This window comes from Podarcis vaucheri, assembly GCF_965113315.1.
Source record: "Podarcis vaucheri genome assembly, chromosome: 5".
NCBI classification, from domain to species: domain Eukaryota; kingdom Metazoa; phylum Chordata; class Lepidosauria; order Squamata; family Lacertidae; genus Podarcis; species Podarcis vaucheri.
The window spans coordinates 15,648,500-15,672,032 of NC_138763.1; the positions used below are offsets into that span (position 1 = coordinate 15,648,500).

General features: G+C 43.7%; 1 protein-coding gene across 2 annotated transcripts in view; it reads right to left on the reverse strand.

Annotated features, from left to right (window-relative positions):
- The window catches only part of FNDC3B (fibronectin type III domain containing 3B), a 289,175-nt gene that overhangs the window by 42,867 nt on the left and 222,775 nt on the right, over positions 1 to 23,533 (reverse strand). For both annotated transcript variants that reach the window (XM_082223929.1, XM_082223928.1), the window contains exons 10-20: positions 20,120 to 20,258; positions 18,348 to 18,401; positions 17,318 to 17,442; positions 14,941 to 15,115; positions 10,228 to 10,314; positions 7,619 to 7,757; positions 6,758 to 6,829; positions 5,910 to 6,028; positions 3,741 to 3,846; positions 2,152 to 2,327; positions 73 to 186 (exon numbers count right to left, since the gene is read on the reverse strand). In XM_082223929.1, the coding sequence (XP_082080055.1) occupies positions 73 to 186; positions 2,152 to 2,327; positions 3,741 to 3,846; positions 5,910 to 6,028; positions 6,758 to 6,829; positions 7,619 to 7,757; positions 10,228 to 10,314; positions 14,941 to 15,115; positions 17,318 to 17,442; positions 18,348 to 18,401; positions 20,120 to 20,258 (1,306 nt within the window). The remainder of the gene's footprint in view (positions 1 to 72; positions 187 to 2,151; positions 2,328 to 3,740; positions 3,847 to 5,909; positions 6,029 to 6,757; positions 6,830 to 7,618; positions 7,758 to 10,227; positions 10,315 to 14,940; positions 15,116 to 17,317; positions 17,443 to 18,347; positions 18,402 to 20,119; positions 20,259 to 23,533) is intronic.

A 23,533-nucleotide genomic window follows, 5' to 3' on the forward strand; every position in this document is an offset into this window, starting at 1 on the left:
GTTAAGTGTGGATAAGCCCTAAGTGGGGGCTGCAAAATGAAAATTACGGCACTTAAAAAGCGCTCCTCTTACCTCCCAGCTAACAAGTACACTTGTATCAGAAATGAAGGCAAGGGAAGGTGGTTTGCACTGCCCGGGGGGCCCAGCAGCGGTTGTGATTATTGTGGCTTCGGAATACGTCCCATACTAAAGGAAGGAAGATAAAACATATATATTATTACACAATATAAACCACACATACTATTTGTTAGTATGTTTAAACCACTTGGTGGACATTTCTCTTCATTTTCCTCCCCACACTTCAAAAGCCGTATCCGTGCAGCAAACAACCTCTTGGCCCAATAAGAGGATTTCTTCCCCTCCTGGCCAAAGTTAAGTCCCCAGTCCTTCACAGCAAGCGCCTCAGAATTGCTAGCAAACCCTCCTTCTCCACAGATATAATGCTCTTGAACATTCAGTGTAGAATACCAGAAGCCTAGCCTATGGCCAAGGAAAAAAACTAGCTCGTAGCCTGTTGCGTAAGATATTATGGGTTGTACTCAACCAAGTCACACTCAGGGTAGGCCCACTGAAACTGGCCTTGACTATTGATGCCAATAAGCCTACTACTGAGTATGGCTTTGTGGTGTACAACCCTACATTCGAACACGGAGGAAAAGTACCAGGGAGACATGGGTCATACCCATACCATCTGTTTAAACTTTCGCCTGGTGCCTAAAGATGTATAATGCAGGCGTTAGATAAATCTACCTGGGGGGAGTCTTCCACAAACAGGGAGCCACTGCAGAAAAGGCCCATTCTCTTATGTATGCCACAACAGCAGCAAGAATACTTATTGCAAAGTATTGGCAGACACAAGATCTACCCACTCTGGAAGAATGGCAGATGAAGGTGATGGACTACATGGAATTGGCGGAAATGACTGGCAGAATCCGAGACCAGGGAGAAGAGTCGGTGGAAGAAGATTGGAAGAAATTTAAAGACTATTTACAGAAATATTGCAAAATTAATGAATGTTAGAATGATGTCAGAATGAAGTTAAGTGGTTTAAGCAGCAATGTTATAAAGGTGTATGTAAAAATGGATTGTTAACAGGTGAGAATCCAAAGTTATAATATATTATGTTAAAGGATTAAGATAAAAACAAAGAGGGAAAGAAATTGCTGAACTAACTAACTGAATTGGAATACAAAAAAGGGAGGTGTGAGGAGGTCAGGGAAACAAGGAAATGAATGTAAGGTATGGAAAGACCGATGTATTTTTTAAAGTGTTTTTTATCTTTTTTGTATTTTGTATTTTTTCTTTTCTTTTTACCTTTGTCTTTTTTTTTCTACCTTTTTTAATTCATGTAATTCTTTTCTTTGAAACCTTAATAAATATCATTAAAAAACAACAAAAAATAGAAAAGGCCCATTCTCGTGTGTGTCCCCCCCTCCAGACGTCTGGTGTAAGAAGCACACAAAGAAGGGCCTCAGATGGTTATTGCAGGATCTAGGTCAGAGACTTTGGACTGGTCAGTACCTCTCAGCCTGACCTTCCTCACACAGAGTTGTTGTAAGGATAAAAAAGGGAAGGGCATATTAAGCTCCTTGAAGATAGGCCATGCAATGTAATAAATAAATAGAAATATTGTTGTAAGAATGAAAAGGGAGGGAACACATTAAACTCCTTGAAGATAGGCCATGTAATGTATACCTGAAGGAGCATCTCCACCTCCATCGTTCTGCCCGGACACTGAGGTCCAGCCCTGAGGGCCTTCTGGCGGTTCCCTCGCGGCAAGAAGCCAAGTTACAGGGAACCAGGCAGAGGGCCTTCTCGGTAGTGGTGCCCTCCCTGTGGAACGCCCTCCCACCAGGTGTCAAAGAGAAAAATAACTACCAAACTTTTAGAAGACATCTGAAGGCAGCCCTGTTTAGGGAAGCTTTTAATGTTTAATAGGTTATTGTATTTTAGTGTTCTGTTGGAAGCCGCCCAGAGTGGCTGGGGGGACCCAGCCAGATGGGTGGGGTATAAATAATAAATTATTATTATTATTATTATTATTATTATTATTATTATTATTATATAGGAATATTGTCACAATGTCCTGATCAGAGCTGCAATTTCAACCCAATGGTTTCCCCAAGGACCTACTCTAACGCTTCGGCTTACCCCTCCGTCATTCAGGGCCCTCACTCTGAAGTGATAGGTTGTCCCCGGCAGGAGATCGCCAACCGTGCACTCGAGACCCAGACCGTGATACACCTCCGATGTCGCCTCTTCGGGGCCAGTCATTTCTACACTGTATGCTGAGATGTGACAACTGCTGTCTGACACAGGAGGAGCATCTGAATAATAATAAAAAAGACATTATAATAATTACTATATTCTTAACATTTATTCATCGCCTGTCCTTCACCGTAAGGTCCCAGGTCACGTCACAACAGTAAAACACAACAAGGAAAACGGTTTAAAACAACTTACAACCATAAAAAGAAGGTGGGTCCTAAAATAATAGTGTCAAAAGCCTCAGGGTAAAGAAAGGCATCCTCCATAAGCTGTATTAAGTTGGTGTGTGGGGTGTTTTTTTGGCCAAATAATATTTATTAGTTTTCTAATTTTTAAACAAATCAATGCCAAATTATATCAAATTTAATAACCCCCCCGCCAAAAAAAGTTGACTTCCCACTCTTTGTCCAAGATGCGTCCTTACTTCCCCCATTGCTGCTTGATATAACATATAATTTTTATTTATTTTTTAATGCTTTTTATGCTTTTCCGGAATGAATTAATTACTTAACCTGAGGTACCACTGTACTTAATTCGTTCCGGAGGTCCGTTCTTAACCTGAAACTGTTCTTAACCTGAAGCACCACTTTAGCTAAGGGGGCCTCCTGCTGCTGCTGTGCCGCCGGAGCACAATTTCTGTTCTCATCCTGAAGCAAATTTCTTAACCCGAGGTAATATTTCTGAGTTAGCGGAGTCTGTAACTCGAAGCATATGTAACCTGAAGCATATGTAACCCGAGGTACCACTGTACTAAAATCTCCATTTCCTATGGAAACCCTTTAGACATCTAACACTAATCATTTACAATACAGTAATCCTATATATTATTATGAGAGATGCGGGTGGCGCTGTGGCCTAAACCACAGAGCCTATAGCTTGCCAATCAGAAGGTCAGCGGTTCGAATCCCCGCGACGGGGTGAGCTCCCGTTGCTTGGTCCCTGCTCCTGCCAACCTAGCAGTTCGAAACCATGTCAAAGTGCAAGTAGATACATAGGTACTGCTCCGGCAGGAAGGTAAATGGCATTTCCATGCACTGCCCTGGTTTGCCAGAAGCGCCTTAGTCATACTGGCCCCAGAAAAACTGTCTGCGGACAAACGCCAGCTCCCTCAGCCAGTAAAGTGAGATGAGCACCGCAACCCCAGAGTCGTCCGCGACTGGACTTAACAGTCAGGGGCTTTGAGACTCCTGAAGGGGAGTGAAAGGCGGGATATCAAATCCAAACTCTTCTTCTTCTTCTTCTATATATTATTATATCCGCCCCCCCCGCCCCGTATGCCACCTCCGGCTGGGAAAAAGCTGCAGTATAAAACCCCAAAGAGGTGCTGCCGGTAGAGTCGACAATACTGAGCTAGATGGACTTTTATTTACTGTAGTTGCAGGTACCTTTTTAACAAACGAAAACGAAACGAAACTGTACTGTTGGCACAGGAGAAAACCAATTACGAAAGCAAGCTCCTCTTTCCAGCTTACCCCATTGCAGCTGCACTTCCTTATGCTTTGGTTTGCCAAGTACTCTGGGTGGCTGACACTGGCCCGGAGCAACGCTTAGTGTACGGACAAGTAAACTTTCGGAACACTGGGAAAAGAAGCAATGGAAGTTAGATTGAAGCCCCATCTGGGCAGTCACTTCACACAGTGGAGGGAGAGGGGGTGGATACCAGCCTGCCACCCGTCTGTGGTGCTTGTGTGCACAGGAAATGTCCGTGGGGTGGGTGGGGGAGCCTTTGGCACGTGGCACAGAGCCCAAAAGCACACAAGGGCCACCCCCTTGCTGATGCTAAGCAGGTCTGAATCTTATCAGTGCCTGGATGAGTGAGGACGTGGGGCAGCACAAGCAAAGCTGCCTTGGGTTCCACAACGGAAGAAAGGCAGAATCATAAATTCAAATAAATAAATACAGTGCTACCTCGGTCCTCAAACGGCTTAGTTGTCGAACAAATCGGCTCCCAAATGCCAAAATCCGGAAGTGTTCCGGTTTTCAAACGTTTTTTGGAAGCCGAACGTCCGGCACGGCTTCTGCAGCCAACCAGAAGCCACGCCTTGGTTTTCAAATGGTTTCGGGAGTCGAACGGACTTCCGGAACGGATTAAGTTCAAGAACCAAGGTACCACTGTAATTTTTAAAAAATGTGCACGGGCTTTCCCAGTGATGTGGAGCACTGCATGCAGAGAAGGCTGCTCTTTCCAGGTGTTCCTCCTCAACCGGCTGTGTGGGCAGGTGAGTGAATCTGGCAGGGACGGGGGCAAGCGAGAACAGCTCCTTTCTACCACTCTGTACAATGGTTCCTCACACGGAGTGAATCCCCGAATAGGGCTTTAACTGACTTTGCTAACTTGACTGCCTGCGGATGCCTGCCCTTGTTTTTCTTTAGAAAAACCACTTTCCCCACCCAGGATGCGCACAAAAGTAGTCAGGCAATAGCAGATTCTCAGTACGGTTGTACTTTGGATCTCAAACGCCGTGGCTCCTGAACAAATCAGCTCCCGAACGATCGAAACCCGGAAGTGAGTGTTCTGGTTTTCGAATGATTTTCTGAAGCCGAACGTCCTGCGTGACTTCTGATTGGCTGCTCCTGCAGCTAACTGGAAGACGCGCCTGGTTTTTGAACGGTTCCAGGAGTCGAACGGACTCCTGGAGCGCATTGAGTTTTGAGAACCAAGGTACGACGATACACACTTTTGCAGTTTTCGGGTTTTGTGCAAATCTGACAGATCAAAAGGCAAAGTATAAGGCTATGCCAGTGGTTCTCGAAGGCGTGCCACATTGGTGTGGCAGGAGAGGATGGCAAGATTTAAGGACAATTAAAGAAACCTTTAAACATTTTGGTATAATATAAAAATAATAGTTTTGTACTTTCTGGATGTCCCATTGCCATATTATAAAGAAGTTGTGTTCTATGTTAAAAATCAAGCACTGCTAGGAGTTATTTCTGTTTTGTTTCCCAATGCATTTCTTTATCAATGAAAAATTCGCATGGCGTGGCCCAGAGAAAAGAGTTTGAGAACCACTGGACGATGCACTCGAAATAGTTATATGAGCACAGTCAGGAAAAATAAAAACGAAGGGATTGAGTGGCATGGAAAAGAGGACCGATCCACGTACCTCAGGACACTGAAACCAATAGTCTGCGACCCTAAGTGGAGTTTATTAGCTTCCCCAGATAAAAAGATGATCTCCCTATCGGGTAAACCCGAATCTACAGGGCAAAAGCATAGAGACTGGTGTTCTTTGACAGTAACGTCACATGAATTGCAAATGAAATGGAGAATGTACACAGCTGCAAGCTGTGTGGGGAATCCCTTGATAGCCTTAGGTCTTGAACTCACAATGGCGCATTAAGAAGATGCAACCACACACACACACGTATTTTGTGCGCACATATAAATAAAGACTGATCTGCCCTCTCCTAACTTGCGAGGCACCTTCCGAACCTTGAATAAAAATATACAAAGCACTAGCCTGATATCTCAACCAGTGCTTAGAACAAGGTATGTAGCGGGTGGGGTGAGATGGGGTGAAATAAAAGAGAATCTCCCCCCCCCCCCCACTTCCCCATAATTAAGAACTCAAGGGAAGCTTTTAGGTGAATGGCAGCAGCGCTGGGAGGAGAGGTACTTTTCACTGTTAAGCGATACTTACCTGACTGTGACCACCAGTGCTAATACAGCATGCCCGGAGCTTATACAAAGTCCCTGGTTTCAAGTAAGTACACGGACATTCTGTAGCCGATCCTCTGTAAGCCACTTCCCATTGATTTGCTGAAAGGTTAATTGGGCTCGCTCAGGTAACTGATAAACAATTACTATAGGGCTAAGGTACTATTTAGATTTCATTAAGCCACAGGCCTTCCAGTAATTAATAGAAATGGTTGCTTTATAGGGAGAAGTGGCCTATAGATTTAAACAAAAAAAAAACCCCTGAACAAGGCTCATTTACCTGCTGAAAAGGCTTCCTTAAAGTGGTTCTCCATTAAAAAGGTACAGGTGGTCATTTTGCTTTGCTGGCTTTGTATCTGCCTTGTACAAAAGCCTCCATTCAAAGTTTTGTGACAGGCAGAACAAAAACCCGAAGGTTAAAATACAGGGCTATTCTCTTATAAAAAATAACTATTTATGGCATTATATGAAAAAATAATAGACACAATTTAAAACGTTTGCCAGGTATCCAATTAGCAATATACAGTGAGAAACCACTAAGTTAAATCAGAAAAAAAATGCCATTCGCTGTTCACTTCAGAAACAAATTAAATATAAAAATATAATAAATAAAAATGATATCAACAGCAACAACACATCTCATACTTCCTGCTCCTTAGGCAATGGAAAATAAATCCACAATAAAAAAATCATGTTTGGGCGATAACACAAATGAAATCGTTTGATGCAATCTAAAAATATTTGATATACAACCTCCTTTGGATAATTATTATAACACTGTTCTCATTCTGTTGACATTCAATGATGTTTTCTTGCAATAGTTCAACTTACCTTCAGAGCTTCCTTCTGAAATTTCTAACAGGTAATTTAGGATTTCTGAACCACCATTATCCTGAGGAGGGTCTGTTAAAAAAGAAAAAATATCTTGTTACAGAAGCTACAGAAAGAGGGCAGGCACGAATTCTTCACAGGTGACTAGTAGATTCAGAATTGATTCTTTTTGACCTGTTGGATCCCCTCTGTACAGTGCAAAGATCATCCACCAGAACCCATCTTAAATACCACCCAGCAGCCAAAGACACTGGAATGAACCCAGCAGGTTATGGGTTGCTACAGCTGAGAAGAATTGATGCTTTTGAATTATGGTGCTGGAGGAGACTCTTGAGAGTCCCATGGACTGCAAGAAGATCAAACCTATCTATTCTTAAGGAAACCAGCCCTGAGTGCTCATTGGAAGGACAGATCCTGAAGCTGAGGCTCCAGTACTTCGGCCAACTCATGAGAAGAGAAGACTCCCTGGAAAAGACCCTGATGTTGGGAAAGATTGAGGGCACAAGGCGAAGGGGATGACAGAGGACTAGATGGTTGGACAGTGTTCTCGAAGCTACAAGCATGAGTTTGACCAAACTGCGGGAGGCAGTGGAAGACAGGAGTGCCTGGCGTGCTCTGGTCCATGGGGTCACGAAGAGTCGGACACAACTAAACGACTAAACAACAACAACAACAACAGCTGAGCAACTGTAGGAACTCCCAGTTGCACTGGCTTATTCTCGGCTGATGCTGACTTGATGGGAATCAAGGACATATATGTGCAATTCTTTACTCTTTCCACTCCCAACCAGGCATCTCCCGATTCCACAATTTAAGGATGTGAGATGACGAAAGCCCAGTATTACGCAAGAGGCACCTTACCCCATTTGACGCTGAAGCCTTGAGATGTGATTGGCCCTTTCACGGCGGGTTTGGTGGGAGGCCCCGGCCGGTCAGGGCTTGTTGTACAGACCAAGACGTCGCTGGGACTGCTCTTCCCTTCTACGTTGGAGGCAATGAGCTGCAACAAAACGGACGTGGTTATCTCTGTATTCCAAATTATAAGCTGCCTTGCGCAAGAGACCCAAAAGAAATCACCCGAGAAAGTAAAAAATGGGTGGCACCCCAGCTAAGTTTTGCTCAAAGCAAAACCCACTGAAATCAATGAACCTCATTCATCTCAGTGGGTCTACTCAAGTACAACCTAGCCGACTAGTCTACAGATGGATTTTAGAGTCTCAGAGGCCACCCAACTAATAACAATAATAATAAAATTCACATATTTCTGTATGCAACAACGGCAGCGAGAATGTTGGTAGCCACTCACTGGAAAGGAAATTATATTCCAACAAAGGGGGGGATGGTTAAGTAAACTTTGTGAGTACCTGGAGTTAGCAAAAGTGACGGATTTAATTAGGCATAAGTCAAAAATTTTAATTCAGAAACAATGGAAATGTTTAAATGATTATTTATACAAGCAGGGCTCAAATACGAAAATTTGGCTGTGTCTAACCTTGCGAACAATACAGAGAACATAAAGATTTGATTGATTATGAAAGAATCTAAGGAAGCAAAATGATTGAAGAACAGATGTATAAATGTGAGTAAGACAACTAAGAGAAGTGTGGTGAATGCGGTGGAAGTCTTTTATAATATTTTAACTAAGATTTATATATTGCAGTATTTGAAGCAAGAATTTGGTAATAATTCAGATTATGAAAAGTATTTTTTCTTTTCTTTTTTCTTTATATCTTCTTTCTTATCTTTTTTATTAGTATTCATTTTGGAAAGTGTGTTTACAGTGTTATGTATTGTTCTTCGCTTTTCTTTAATTTCTATTTCTTGAAAAATTTAATAGTTATTTTTAATATAAATTAATAATAATAATAATAATAATAATAATAATAATAATAATAAATTATTTATACCCCACCCATCTGGCTGAGCTTCCCCACACACTTAGCAAGCATCTCGTATACCAGGATCTGAAAGACGTTGGGCGCAAACCACCCTAAGTTATTTGTACTGGGGCTATGTCAAATGTTAGTCCTACTCAGAGTAAAACCATTAAAAACAATGGCTCTTACTCCACTTATGGCCCATTAATTTCAGTGGGTCTACTCTGAATGTCATTTAGTTGAATACAACCCACTGAAGCGAACAGAACCTTCTTGGAATTAAGTCTGAATGAAATTAGTCATATTTATTTCAGAGTCACTTAATTTCTCTTACTGCAATTTCCGATGAAATTTTGTTTGCTAGAGGTGAAAGTGAAGCAGTCTCCCATTTTAAAAACTGCTTTCAATTCCCGCAAAAATTGTCTGTCTCCCACTTGAAAACAGACACTTAAAATATTTATCAATAGGAGATACGTTTTCCATTCTGAATATTTCCCGGCATTTTAATTGCTACTTCTTTGAGCCACCGTGTAAGAGCTGACACTGAAGTTCAACAATGGAGCTGCTTTCATACTCTAAGTAACTATTTCTGTAAACACAAATATATTTCAAATCAGAATTCTGACGTGTACACAAAGTATAAACTCTCAAAAAACAAAGTTAGGGCATCACCTAGTGGCCAGATACTAAAATTACAACTAAAATTAAATCCAGATTTTTTTGTGTGGATGCAAACTCCAAGTACGATGAGGAGCAGCAAGAAGATGTTAATTAAATAGGAATGAAAGTTTGTAAATAAATCACCCAAAATTTTAATTAATTGGTAGGAACTCAATGTCAATGATAACTTGAGTGAAAGACATAAAAGACATTTAAATGCTATTTTGGACATTAAATGCTATTTTGGACATGTTAGGATAGCAGAGCAAAAAAGGTAATATTCAATATGGCCTTTCCTTCTAACCAGTTTAAAACTGATTTTTGTTTATTAAATTGCTAGCCGTTTCCCACCTGCTCCACGCTTTGAAGTCTTGGTAGTGCAGCAGGGTTGCCATATTTCAAAAAGTAAAAACCCAAGCCTTTTTTTTAGGAAGACCCCAGAATCGCTGAGCCTTCCCCCCCCCCCCCTTCACAAAAATGCAAAAAACAGATCCAGGCCTTCTGGAAATCCCCCATGCCCCCCGGACTCCAATTCCAGACTTTTGCATCCACCCCTCTTCCAAAATATTTTCATTGCTGTTTCAGTAACAAGAGAGCATAACAAGATTTCAGAGTGTGAGCAAAAGAAATCAAAGATACATTTCAAATGAAAACAAAATGGGCTGCGATCCTAATCCTGGAGCAACAGGATCTAACAGGGTGGGGAGGCCATCAGCTGTAGCTGGAGCAGACAGCAGGGGGCAGGCTAACTCCCCCAGAATGCCCCATCTTTTAACCCAATAATCCCATTTCTCCAAACATCTAATACGAACCATGTAAATATAACATCACAATATGAAGAGTTAAGTCTGGCAATAGAAAACTGGGGGTGGGGGGGAGATTGATAAAGGAGAGAGAGAGAGAGAGAGAGAGAGAGAGAGAGAGAGAACCTACCCTGAATTTATATTGTGTGCTTCTTTTAAGATTTTTCACAGTACATGTTCGGTCTTCTCCAGTGTACTTTGGGTGAAACACACTATCCTAAGGCGTAAAGGAGGACATAAGTTAAACAGGAACTACAGAGGCAATTAAGGAACAGTGTTGACCTTATTACGTCGCTAAGCAACAAGGCATTGTTGCCCCATGAAGAGAGATGCTCTTCTCTATCGCAGAATGTGCCTGATATTATAATAATAATAATAATAATAATAATAATAATAATAATAATAATAATAATAATAATAATAATTATCATTATTATCATTATTATTTATAACCCGCCCATCTGGCTGGGTTTCCCCAGCCACTCTGGGCGGCTTCCAACAAAATATAAAAATACAATAGTCTATTAAACATTAAAAGCTTCCCTAAACAGGGCTGCCTTCAGATGTCTTCTAAAAGTCTGGTAGTTGTTGTTCTCTTTGACATCTGGTGGGAGGGCATTCCACAAGGAGGGTGCCACTACCGAGAAGGCTCTCTGCCTGCTTCCCTGTAACTTGGCTTCTTGCAGGGAGGGAACTGCCAGAAGGCCCTCGGTGCTGGACCTCAGTGTCTGGGTTGGACAATGGGGGTGGAGATGCTCCTTCAGGTATACTGGACCAAGGCTGTTTAGGGCTTTAACCAGAACCAACACTTTGAATTGTGCTTGAAAACGTACTGGGAGCCAGTGTAGGTCTTTCAAGACTGGTGTTCTGTGGTCTCAGCAGCCGCTCCCAGTCCACATTCTGGATTAACTGTAGTTTCTGGGTCACCTTCAAAGGTAGCCCCACATAGAGCGCATTGCAGTAGTCCAAGCGAGAGATAACTAGAGCATGCACCACTCTGGAGAGACACTCTGCGGGCAGGTAGGGTCTCATCCTGCGTACCAGATGGAGCTGGTAGACAGCTGCCCTGGACACAGAGTTGACCTGCGCCTCCATGGACAGCTGTGAGCTTTCCTTGCAGGCAAAATCCTCTCCTTCCTGGTTCCTCCCAGGATTATGTAGTTCTGAATTATTATTTTTTAGCTGGTTGCAGAATGTCTCTGGCACATTTGTTGTGGGCTTAAAAAGCAGGGGGTGAGGGAGAGGGAGGGAACATGCTGAGAACTTGGCGCAACCTCTCAGGACTGCACCAGATACTGCCCTCTTATCAAACCTTCCTGGGCTATCGTAGGCCGATTTGCCTCCTGAAACCACTGCGGCACTCAAACCAAACATCCAAGCAGACGGAGTGCAAACCCAGTGTTGCCCCTTCCAGCCATGTAGGCATCTTCTCACAAGGAGAGGCTCTTTTCACAAGCATGAATCTAAAGCCTCATATATGAGCTTATGTGGCACCAAGCCCCCTACATTTTGAGAGGTGGTCTGCATTCAGCAGCATCCTACCTGCTCGCCAACGCTTTGCTTATAAACTGAGGGTGCACTGCCAAGGTTATCAAACAAGCCAGAACGCTGCGTATGTGTGATAAACCTGGAATAGTTGTAAAATGCTCATATTTGTGGATCGGCTGTATGAGCCTTCCTGAACCTGGTGCCTTCCAGATGTCTTGGACTACAACTCCTATCACGAGGTTGGTGGGATTTGTATTCCAAAACACTGGGCAAGGCTGACTGATATGAGCCATTAATATTTGCAAACATGAGCACGGTGATGATTTAAGGCACCACCGTCCCAGCGCAATATCAAAAGCTGGACAATGGGCCATTGACATAAACAAAACAGAGCTGATGTATGGGCCAACAGCTTGCTTGGTGGTGGTAGTAGTAGTAATAATAGTAATAATACCGTATTTTTTCGTGTATAAGACTAGGTTTCCCCCCCTAAAAAATAATGTCAAAAATTAGGGGGCGTCTTATACACGGATAGTCTCTCCCCCCATTTTATTAAATCCGAGTCCCCCAAAATAGGGGGTGTCTGTGCTTGACATATGGTAACAACAACAACAATAATAATAGTGCCCCAGCCACTCTGGGTGGCTTCCAACATATTAAAAACATAATAAAACATTAAACAAACTTCTCTATCCGGGGCTGCTTTCACGTGTCTTCTAAAAGTTGTATGGTTACTTAACTCCTTGACATCCAATGGGAGGGTATTGTACAGGGTGGGCGCCACTACCGAGAAGACTCTGATGCTATTTCACCGCCATTAGAGGATGACTCATGGGGGCTACAAAGGAACCACCATGTTGAACTGAGACTGGGTAGGAGAGAAACAACTCAACCTAAGCTTTGTCCTTTCAGCCAATTAAGAATTAACTCCCCCCATGAAAAAAACAGTCTGTGCTTGACATACAGTGGCAAGCAGCAATAAAAGGATTGCCTCTAATTGGACCCCTTTGCTCTTTTGCTTTGCGCAGGGAGCCATTTTGGGTGCAGCACTGCACATGTAACAAGTTCACATGAGTTAAGGTGGCACAGCCTGCAACAGGGGTGAAGAGAAGAGCTGCCCAGAAACAGGGGTGGGGAATTTAAGCAAAGCGCAGTGGAAACTAAGGACACACAGAAAGTACTCAGAAAAAGCTCTCCACCTCCAGCACTCCCTGGTCTGGTTTCACAAAGGATGCATAGATTGTCCCTTGCAGCCAAGGACACCATTATTTCTGGGTCCCTTCAATGTTGTTTCTATGGCACCACATAGCGAATCGTTTTGTGTTGCGAAGGTTTCATAGGAGCGCTCAAGTGTAGAGCACTTTAAGCCCAGCGCTTTTGATGACGAAGGTTCAGGCTCGGATTCAGATATAACTTTTGTTACGTGGGTCATAGGAGATCCTATTAATATAACCCTCTGTTCACAATGGACTCAGAAAACTCAATCGCAAGACCTATACAAATGCTATAAAAGGCCCTTAAGACATTCCAGGGCACTGCGACTTTTCAGCTGAGGCTCTGTAAGTAGCAACCATGAAGACAATTCAATACGCAGAAGCCCCCAATTTATTGAGATTGGTGCAGCTGCATGAATTTCTGCCTCTGTGGATATTGATACAGTCTACTGGGACCTGCAACAAAAGTTTGCAGGATGGCGTGCTGCAACACCCATCCACACACCCTTACAGGATTTCTCATTCCAACCACACCAGCCCTGGCTTTCTGCCCTGCCTCATCATCCCAACAATCAGTGTGTATTCCTTCCCCAATCATTCCCTAATTTTCTCCCACTGCCCTCTAGACTCTCCCTCCCCCAACCTTTATTTTTCCCTTCCTGCAAACGGTGGGGTTCCCTCAAGCCTGCTAATATATCTTTCTCCCTGCCTCTCTCTCTCTCTGTCTGTGTGTGACATTTTGGCCGCATAAAGGATCCACAGCGACAGAATGAGCTCGCTATTTAATTTATCAAATGGCATATAACAGATGAAAGTATAAGAATTTCGCTCTGTGGCTTCGTGAGCTCCAAAGTCTACTTGGAGCAAATAAATCCCAGCCAAGACTCTGTGACACATAACTATTTCACTTCTGCCTTTCCCAACTTCTCTACCATGAAGAGACAACATGGGTGGCAGTTATGTGCTGCCAACCTGAAAGAATGAACCTTTGCTCTCCCCAGAGCCGTGGTTTCCGTCAGGAGTTGGACAACTTCAATGGGATGTCAACTGACCCAGAGTTATTGCGCTGATGTATCCTGACAGTTCCCAAACTTTTTTCATCGCCAACCTCCTGCAATTTCCTGATGGTCTTGGTGGAACACTTAAATGATTTTTCTGCCTGTTGCGGCAACTCTAGTGCACTTTGGGAGATGCTGTAGACTCTTTAATTGCATTCCTATTTATGTTGCATTACCTTTTGCATCCCACAGAAATCAAACTATAATATACAATAAAATGCAATATTCAAAATGGTAACAGAAGCAATAAATATACAATTAAAATCAGTACGGATATTAACGCTAGCATGACATGGACCACCTGAATGATGCTCATGGACCACTAGTGGTCCATGGACCACACCAGGGGTAGGAAACCTAAGGCCCGGGGGCCGGATGCAGCCCAATCACCTTCTCAATCCGGCCCGCAGACGGTCCGGGAATCAGCGTGCTTTTATATGAAAATAATGTGTCCATCTCTGGGTTATTTGTGGGGCCTCCCTGGTGTTTTTACATGAGTAGAATGTGTGCTTTTATTTAAAATGCATCTCTGGGTTATTTGTGGGACATAGGAGTTCATTCATTTTTATTCTTCAAAAAGTCCAGCCCACCACATGGTCTGAGGGACAGTGGACCAGCCCAAGGCTGAAAAAGGTTGCTGACCCCTGGACCACACAGTTTGGGAACCTTCCTCCACAGGATAAAAGCACACCTCGTTTTTAATGCACATCCTTGATGATTTGTGCTCATGATGCTACCAGGGCAGTCATATGCAATACCACTTTCATTACTGTTTGTGCCTGCAAAAGTACTGGGGCAGTCACACCCTGTAACATTTTGTACCACCAATGTTCCAATTCCATTTTTGTCCCGCTTTTGTTGCACGTAGCCCCTCTGCGAAGCAATAACGTGGCAGCACTGGGGAAGCCTTGCAGGATAACTAGTACACCATTATCGTGTTAAGAACATGTTGCAGAATACACCTGTGATAAAACACCAAGAGGAGGGGGGTGCCCTGGATTTTCAACCCAGTGCGGGCTTTCCTCTGTATTCAGGGTTCATGCCGGACCTTCCTGGATTCGGTTGCATTAACTCAGAACTTACATTATCCTCTTCCTGAATCTCCAGGGTGTAGGTGGTGACTTCCTCTGGTGTGCAGCCTTCTGCTTTGTTCCACTGCAGGGTGACCCAGGTGACTCCAGCACGGACAAGCCTCGGTGCGGAAGGGGTTTGAGGAATATTCCCTGACGTGTAGCATACAACTTCTTGGCTGAAGCCACTAAGGAGCAAAAGAAGAGGGAGAGCGTGGCCCTTCAAACATACTGCAAAGTGCAACAGGACACACATCCCCCCGCAAATTCCTGCTTAGTAGTCGCACACTGTTTTGAATTCTACATTGAATCTAGTGAGTGGTGCTGGGCAGACAGCGGATTTGCTAGTTGCTGTTCAGGATGGAGACTTCCCCTTAGATCAGGCATAGGCAAACTTGGCTGTCCAGATGTTTTTGGCCTACAACTCCCATGATCCCTAGCTAGCAGGACCAGTGGTCAGGAATGATGGGAATTGTAGTTCCAAAACATATGGAAGGCAGAGTTTGCCTATGCCTGCCTTAGATAACAAGGCTGGCTGAGATTACGAAGTCCTCATCTGAACCTGTGGCAGTACTTGAATGAAACAAAGATAAGGCATAAAAAATGGGGAAAGGGCTCATGTTTTGGAACTTGCGGGACTAGAACTTCTGTTTTATTTGGTGCCCGTGCCCGCAAAACAAGGAAGCCACAGATCCATATCTGTCAATTCTTCCAGCCCTCTAACAGTCTAACTGACTAGAGTGTCTCTTGGCTGAACTTCCTCGATCACGTGCGTTGCTACCCCGGAACATTCTACCAGACTTTCTCCCTGAGCTACTTCTGTTCTGCTTTGCAAATCGTGCCTAGTCATGCTTTCCGTGACTACTTGGTCTACTAAAGGTAAAGGGACCCCTGACCATTAGGTCCAGTCGTGACCGACTCTGGGGCTGTGGCGCTCATCTCGCTTTATTGGCTGAGGGAGCCGGTGCACAGCCTCTGGGTCATGTGGCCAGCATGACTAAGCCGCTTCTGGCAAACCAGAGCAGCGCACGGAAACGCCGTTTAACTTCCCGCTATTTATCTACTTCCACTGGCGCACTTTCGAACTGCTAGGTTAGCAGGAGCAGGGACTGAGCAACGGGAGCTCACCCCATCGCGGGGATTCGAACCGCCGACCTTCTGAAAGGCAAGCCCTAGGCTCTGTGGTTTAAGCCACAGCGCCACCCGTGTCCCTACTCGCTCTACTAGTGGAAGCTGAATACAGCTTTGTTTCGTGTTTCTTATTCCGGTTTACGTTTTAGGATTTACTGCAATACACAGCAGTGATACTTCAGTACACAAATGGCGGTATATAATTATTTTTTAATAAACACAACAAATAATTCTTCCTAACTTGATGCTGACACTTTTCCGTTTTCAGCTGCAAATCGAGGCTGAAATGCACATTCTGTCTCTCTCCTGCTCTGAGCCAGGAAGGCCGTCAATTCGATTTAAATCACTAGTCAGTAAGACTTGATTTAAATCTTTTTTTAAAAAAGAAAGACTCATTCTTGCTGGTATAATCTTAATATTTACAACCAGACGAAGGTTTCATTTTTGGAATAACAAATTTTCAGTAGTTTTTACAGTTATATAAAAAATTACTGATTTGGTTATACCATTAGAAACACATTGAAAGATAATTATGAGATTATTGTGAGGTTTAAGAAGTCAACTGTTTATATTTGGACAACTTTTCTACTGTACTTTATTGGAAGGAGGAAAACAATCATTTCCTTAATAACAATCTAAACAATTTATTTAACTAAAACAATAACATTATAGCATATGTATCCATGTTTGTTAACTGATGTGGTTAAACGGGTTTAAAATAAACCAAAAAACATAGACTGAGTTTTAGCACACATGAAAAACTTAAAACAAATCCTTATTTCCTGATGAATAGCCTTTGCACTATAATGTAACTTAAATAGAAAACTATCTTTAGAAAGATTTCTCCTCCAAAAGCATTTTATTTTAAAAATCCAATTTAAACCAATTTAAATTAAATAAATCTGATTTAAATTTTAAAAATCCAATTTTTCTGATTTTTAAAAAAATCAAAAAATCATTGAGTTTTATCCACCCTGCTCCTTAGACTCAGTATTGCCTCTACATAACATAGTAGGGAGGAAGTCGGGCTCTACCTGGCACTGACTCAGGTTCCCCTGACTGCTGGTCTCCCTGCCATCCACCCTCCCTGCCCTACATGCTCTACTGGAACAAAATTGGTTGGACGGTGTAGAAAGCAGAATTCTGGACTAGGTAGGCCTCTGGTCTGATCCAAAAGGGGTCTTATAATTCTTAGCTCTGAGTTCAATTTGGGAGGCCGGCGAAACACATGGGTGCAGCTGTGATCAGGTGCAACTTACCTCATGCCTATGTCATTCTGAGCTGCTAATCGGAATGTGTAGCCCACAGCCGGACAAAGCTTCGTCAGCTTGTAATGTTTTTGGCTCCCAAAGTAACATTCTCTGAAAACATTGCTTCTTTTTCCCTGAAAGAGAACAACAGCACAAAACTTAATATGGATTCATGAATGTCACATTTTCCAAAGTCAAAATGGACGATCTTTCACTAATCGCTTATCGTCGTTTAAAAAAATGCACATGTGCGCACCTCCTTCTGTGCAATGCCTGCGTGTACCTTATGCTGCACACTTCTATTTGCCAGGAGGTGATGGGACCAGTGGCCATGATCTTCGTTTTTTTGATGTTGAACCATATTTTTTGATGTTGAACCATATTTTGCGCTCTCCTCTTTCACCCTCATTAAAAGGTTCTTTAATTCCTCCTCACTTTCTATTTTTTAATTCCTCCTCACTTTTACGTCTCTTTATTTTCTAAAGAAACTTAAAAGGCAGTTTCTCCTTCTGTATCCAAAGCTGGCAGACTTGAGAAATAAATTGCTGTCTCAAGCACAATACAGTTTCCTTTCAGGAGCGTACGAAGTTCACCTCTGTAGAGTTTCTGAAATAAGTAACATTTGTTTATCTATTCAAATTGTCTTTTGTCTGGTAACAATGTGCGAAAAGATTTAAAGCACATGACATCCCCTAAAGAATCATGGGGGGTTGTAGTTTATCCCCCTGCAAAGGTATAATTCCTAGCACCCTGCACAAACTACAGCTCCCAGGATTGTTTGGGGGAAGTCAAGTGCTTTAAATGCATGGTCCATATGCAGCCATAATCACCTGCATGGTTTGAACTGTACTGGTGTTTCTGAACTGCGTTGTTTACATGTTGTCGAAGATGTTTTACAGGGCATTACCACAAAAAATCTGACTTTACACCTCCAGAATTCCATTCTCCTGTGTTTGAAGGATTTTGTGCTTCTCTATAGAACCGATTTAGGGTAAAACCGAAAGCTCCTTGCTGTTTTTCCTGATTGATTATCACTTACCTCATCCCACTCTAAAAGGTAGCTGGTGATTTTTGAACCATTGTCGATAGGGGCCTGTGCATGGGGAGAAAGAACAGAATAGGAAACTGGCAGGAAGATTACAGGAAAAAAAGACTTTTAGAAATCCCCACAGCAAAAATTTAAACAGATGTTGCACCTGGAAAGAGTAAGTGGGTTCCATTTACACTTTCATGATCATCATTTATACAGAAACACAGAAAGCTACTTTGTACTGTGTCAGACCATCCAGGCCAGTCAGACCATCTTGCCTACACTGACCAGCAACAGTTCTCCAGAGTGTCAAACTGGGATCTAGGAATGCCAGGGACTGAATCTGGGTTCTTTTGCAAACAAAGCAAGTGTTTTACCACATCAGCTATACAGTGCCTTCATTTGTGCCTCTTCTGGCCATGAGCGTTACTCTTAAGAAATTTTGTCCCCCTCTGAAGCAAACCTGAAGATTGCCTCACACATCACACCAGCTGTGTGGCGACTACTGAGCAGAAAATCCACAAAGGAAGCATAAAACAGCTTGCAGGATTTGAGCCAGTTTTAACCACATTGCTGAATTTTCCCTTTTCTGAGCCCAAATGTTACAGAAACGTCTTCAACTTCCCACACAAAACGCAACGATACGAGTTCCTCTCAGCAGAAACGGCTTGATGGGTTTAACACCAGAAGTGACATAACAATATGCCATGGTTTGTTTTAGCCGTATTTTGGTTCAACAAACCATGAATCATCTCAAAGGCGACCAAACAGGATATGGCTTGGTTTCTCTAAAGCTTGGCTTGTTCTCCAGCTGCTCTTGCCTCACGTTGCTGCTGCTTTGTAAGCCTCTTGGGGTGGTTAGGCAAGGCTGTTGGATTTGGACGCAACATCAGTTAAAACAAGCCATGGTTCATAAGCTGATACCAAATCATGAATTCACACTTTGTGGCTTGCTTCCAACCCCGCTCCCCCAAACCATGGTTAGCCAGCTAGGCTGAGCTCAGGCATTCAAGCAAGCCTCCCTCTGCCTAAACAAACCATGGCTTATTGTTACAGGTGAACCAGGCCAGTCGCTGATAGCTTGGAGATAGGAAGAAGATCAGGTGGGAACCCTCAGTTGCCTGACAAAAGCAGGAAGCTAAAGAGAAGCCCTTCAAAAAATCCCTTAAGAATGTCCATAGGAAGAGGCCCGAGCCTAGCAGAAGTAGTAGTAGTAATACTACTACTACTACTACTACTACTACTACTACTACTACTAATTTATTATTTATACCCCGCCCATCTGGCTGGGTTTCCCCAGCCACTCTGGGCAGCTTCCAACAAAACACTAAAATACAATAACCTATGAAACATTAAAAGCTTCCCTAAACAGGGCTGCCTTCAGATGTCTTCTAAAAGTTTGGTAGTTATTTTTCTCTTTGACATCTGGTGGGAGGGCGTTCCACAGGGCAGGTGCCACTACCGAGAAGGCCCTCTGCCTGGTTCCTTGTAACTTGGCTTCTCGCCACGAGGGAACCACCAGAAGGCCCTCGGCGCTGGACCTCAGTGTCCGGGCAGAATAATGGAGGTGGAGATGCTCCTTCAGGTATACTCCTTCAGAAGATTTGATGACTCTTGGGTTCCCTTCTAACTCTATAATTCTGTGATGGTGGAAAGTCCCGGCCCACGCAGGAAACAGCTTATTCCCCTTGCCTTGCTCATATATGCCAGAAACAGCCCACCAATCTGTTTTTTGAAAGGATACAGCACAAAACGGATCTCAGAGCTTTCACATTGCTTACCTTCCACTGTAAAGTTAGGGAATTTTTGGTCCTGTGCGAAGGTTTGGGTGGGAAAGGACATTCCGGGGCACAGCTGTGCGTGGTGAAGCTAACGGGTTCTGAACGGGATCCCTTTACTGAATTGTAGACGGCATATACCCTGAAATAGGGAACAAAGTTTGAAGGAGGGAAATAAGAAGGCGTCATTGATCTAGTTGCATCTGAAGGAGGAGCGGCTCCTTGCTCCTTTCGCCAACCTCACTAGAATGTCTCTGTTTTAGCAGGTCGGTGTTGGGTGACCCCGGTGAACAACTTAGCGTTATCTGACGCTGCAGCCTCGCCAAACACCTACTGCATGGATGTAGGACACGTGACCTGCTCAGATGCTGTTGGACCACAACTCCCATAGGTCCCAACACCCAGCACGGCCAATGATCTACTGGATTAGTGCCTTGGATGGGAAATGACCGGGAAGCCAATGTAGGAGCAGGATACCACGCAGAAATGTATTTTCTGAAAACAAGTGGATGTTTGATAAGTTGCAGGATCAGTTCTGTTAGTGAATTCCTGTTTTTATAACACTGTTCTACCGATTTTTCTGCTTCGTATACACTTTTGTGTTACATTTTCGTATACAAATTAAAACAGATTTTTTTAAAAAAAGAAATATCAAGCAGTTTTTAAAGTAGTTAAATAAAAAAAATAGATGCTACTGTCTAAGAGGCTCTTTTTACTAGAGTGGACCCAGCAGTCTGAACAGTTCACGTTCAAAGGCACAAGCTCAATATGTAGTCCGAATGCAGGGGAACGAAACCGGAAATGAACCATCTTCAGTCCAGACAAGCCCCCTCTGCCAGCAGAACGTTCAGCCAAATTTAGGTTATTTATTCACATCAATATGGCCCTAGTAAAGGTAAAAGGACCCCTGACCATTAGGTCCTGTTGTGGCCGACTCTGGGGTTGCGGCGCTCATCTCGCTTTATTGGCCGAGGGAGCCGGCGTACAGCTTCCAGGTCATGTGTCATCATGACTAAGCCGCTTCTGGCGAACCAGAGCAGCGCACAGAAACGCCGTTTACCTTCCTGCCGGAGCGGTACCTATTTATCTACTTGCACTTTGACATGCTTTCAAACTGGTTGGCAGGAGCAGGGACTGGGCAACGGGAGCTCACCCCGTCGCGGGGATTCGAACCACTGACCTTCTGATCCGCAAGTCCTAGGCTCTGTGGTTTAACCCACAGTGCCACCCGCGTCCCAAATATGGCCCTATCCTGAATCAAAAATGACTAACCCTGCGACTAGGGGGAGACAATGCCAAAGGGGTTCTCCATATTTTGAGTTTCAGTGTTCTCTCTTTTTTTTTTTGCAGACTGATCAGTGAATCAGAACCTGGTGTGAGAGGCAAGAACATTTGCGTCATCCATTTGGCAAGGCATTCCCATGACTATACTGAAGTGCTAGAATGGGAAGCTTTGAAAAACCGGCTTGGAGCTCTCAAGGAAGACTAGCACTCCTTGAGAACTGGTATAGGCGGTGAGCTAGTGCAAATCTTGCCTCATCAGCTCGCCTTGGGATATATGGCAATATGTGCACCGTATCTACTACATTGTAAAATGAGTGAGTTAACACAAATATTTACGCGTTTGTACGTGAATCTTTCGAAAGCAGAGCTCCTTTAAAAGGGATGCAGACGAAACAAAGCAACTAGAAATTGTATCAGAACATTGTGTGGGTTTCTATTTGAGGCTACTAAGCGCTGAACATGACCCACAATGACATCTCCTTGGGAAGAAATAAAGACACCTGCATTCACAAAGGAGTGACATATGAAAGATGCTGGAAAGCCTTATACAGTAGTGTAGGATTCTCATGCATTGCAGCAAAAACCACAGGCATATTCCAGAACAGTTTATCCCTCTGAAAATGTCAACCTCTGGAAAACGTTGCCAAGGTTAAGACACTCTTGACTTCGCTTTTGCTCTCTCTTGTCCAAACTGGGAAACCAAATGAACATGTAAACAGCTTCTCCCGTATAACCGCGGGTGGGCTGTCGTTTTGGATGCAAGTTGGATCCAGCCGTATGTTTCCCCTGTGAATCATTTCTAGGCCGTATCTCTTGAACGCCTTCTTTATTGGTGTGTGAATGTGGGAGACGACACATGGAGCAAGCAAAGGACACAGCCTCTCTGCCTTTGCCAAAACGTAGCAAGGCAATCCGGAGCAATTCCCTCCCTTAAACCAAAGGGAACTGACGGCTGGACAAGAATGCTTCCCTCACACAGCGAAGTGCCAGAGAAGGGAGTTCTGGTGGTGGCAGAGAAACACAAAGCCCACTCTCAATCTAGCACAGGTCCCCAGGAAGCTGTTTGGGGATTTAACATATTTTTTGCTCCATAAGACACAATTTTTCCTCCTAAAAAGTAAAGGGAAATGTCTGTGCGTCTTATGGAGCGAATGCACTGGACGGCAGAGGGATCCCTCAGCTGCCGCTGCAGTCGTGAGCTGAGGGATACCTTCACAGCCGGAGCCATGGCTCCTGTCCGTTGCTCGCTGTAAAGCAAGCAGAGAAAGAGCCACTGACACGCTCTGCGCAGCTCTCGCTTTAAAGGAAGAGCTGCGCAGAGCGTGTCAGCGGCGCTTGCTCTGCTGGTTTCACAGTGAGCTGGGAGGAGGGGCGGAAGGGGCTCCCGTCTGCCCCTCCTTCCGCCTCGCTGTAAAACAAGCAAAGCATCTGTCCTCTTGCTCCGGTGTTGCCTCGGTTTACAGCGAGGCGGGAGGAAGGATGGGCAAGCAAAGTGAGAACTGCGCAAAGCAGGACAAAAGCCATGTAAGCAGCTCTTACTTTTCTTGCTTTAAAGGAAGAAAAGCAAGAGCCGCTTACACACTCCGCGCAGAAGTTTTTTCCCTTGTTTTCCTCCTCTAAAAACTAGGTGCGTCTTATGGAGCGAAAAATACGGGTATCTTCTTGCACCCTTCTCTGGGGTTTGGTAGTATCTGGAGAGAACTTGGGCAGTAGCCAACTACATCTTACTCAGAGCAGATCCATTAAATTTAATGAACGAGACTAAGTTAGGCAAATTAATTTCAGTGGGTCTACTCCAAGAAAAACTTAGGCATTTCCATAACTGCTTGTTTTTTGCATTTTACGTATATAACGTAAAAGCCATTTCCTGGAAATCAAGTGGAAGCTCAGGGCTCGTTTCTGTGTCGTTTCCAGGAAAATACCATTTTGCAACTCCCTTAACTTGGAAAATGGTGGGAGTTTTGTGCTGGTAAGGTCTGGGGCAGTATGGCGGCCTGCAGTTCTTTCCCGCCATTTAAAATTTAGCATGGTGGCTTATTAACCAAAAAGCCACATTTCTACAACACAAGGTACTGCTGTGTAAAGGGCGGTTGAAATTGGGACAGAAGTGCTAGTATTATATATACAGTAAAA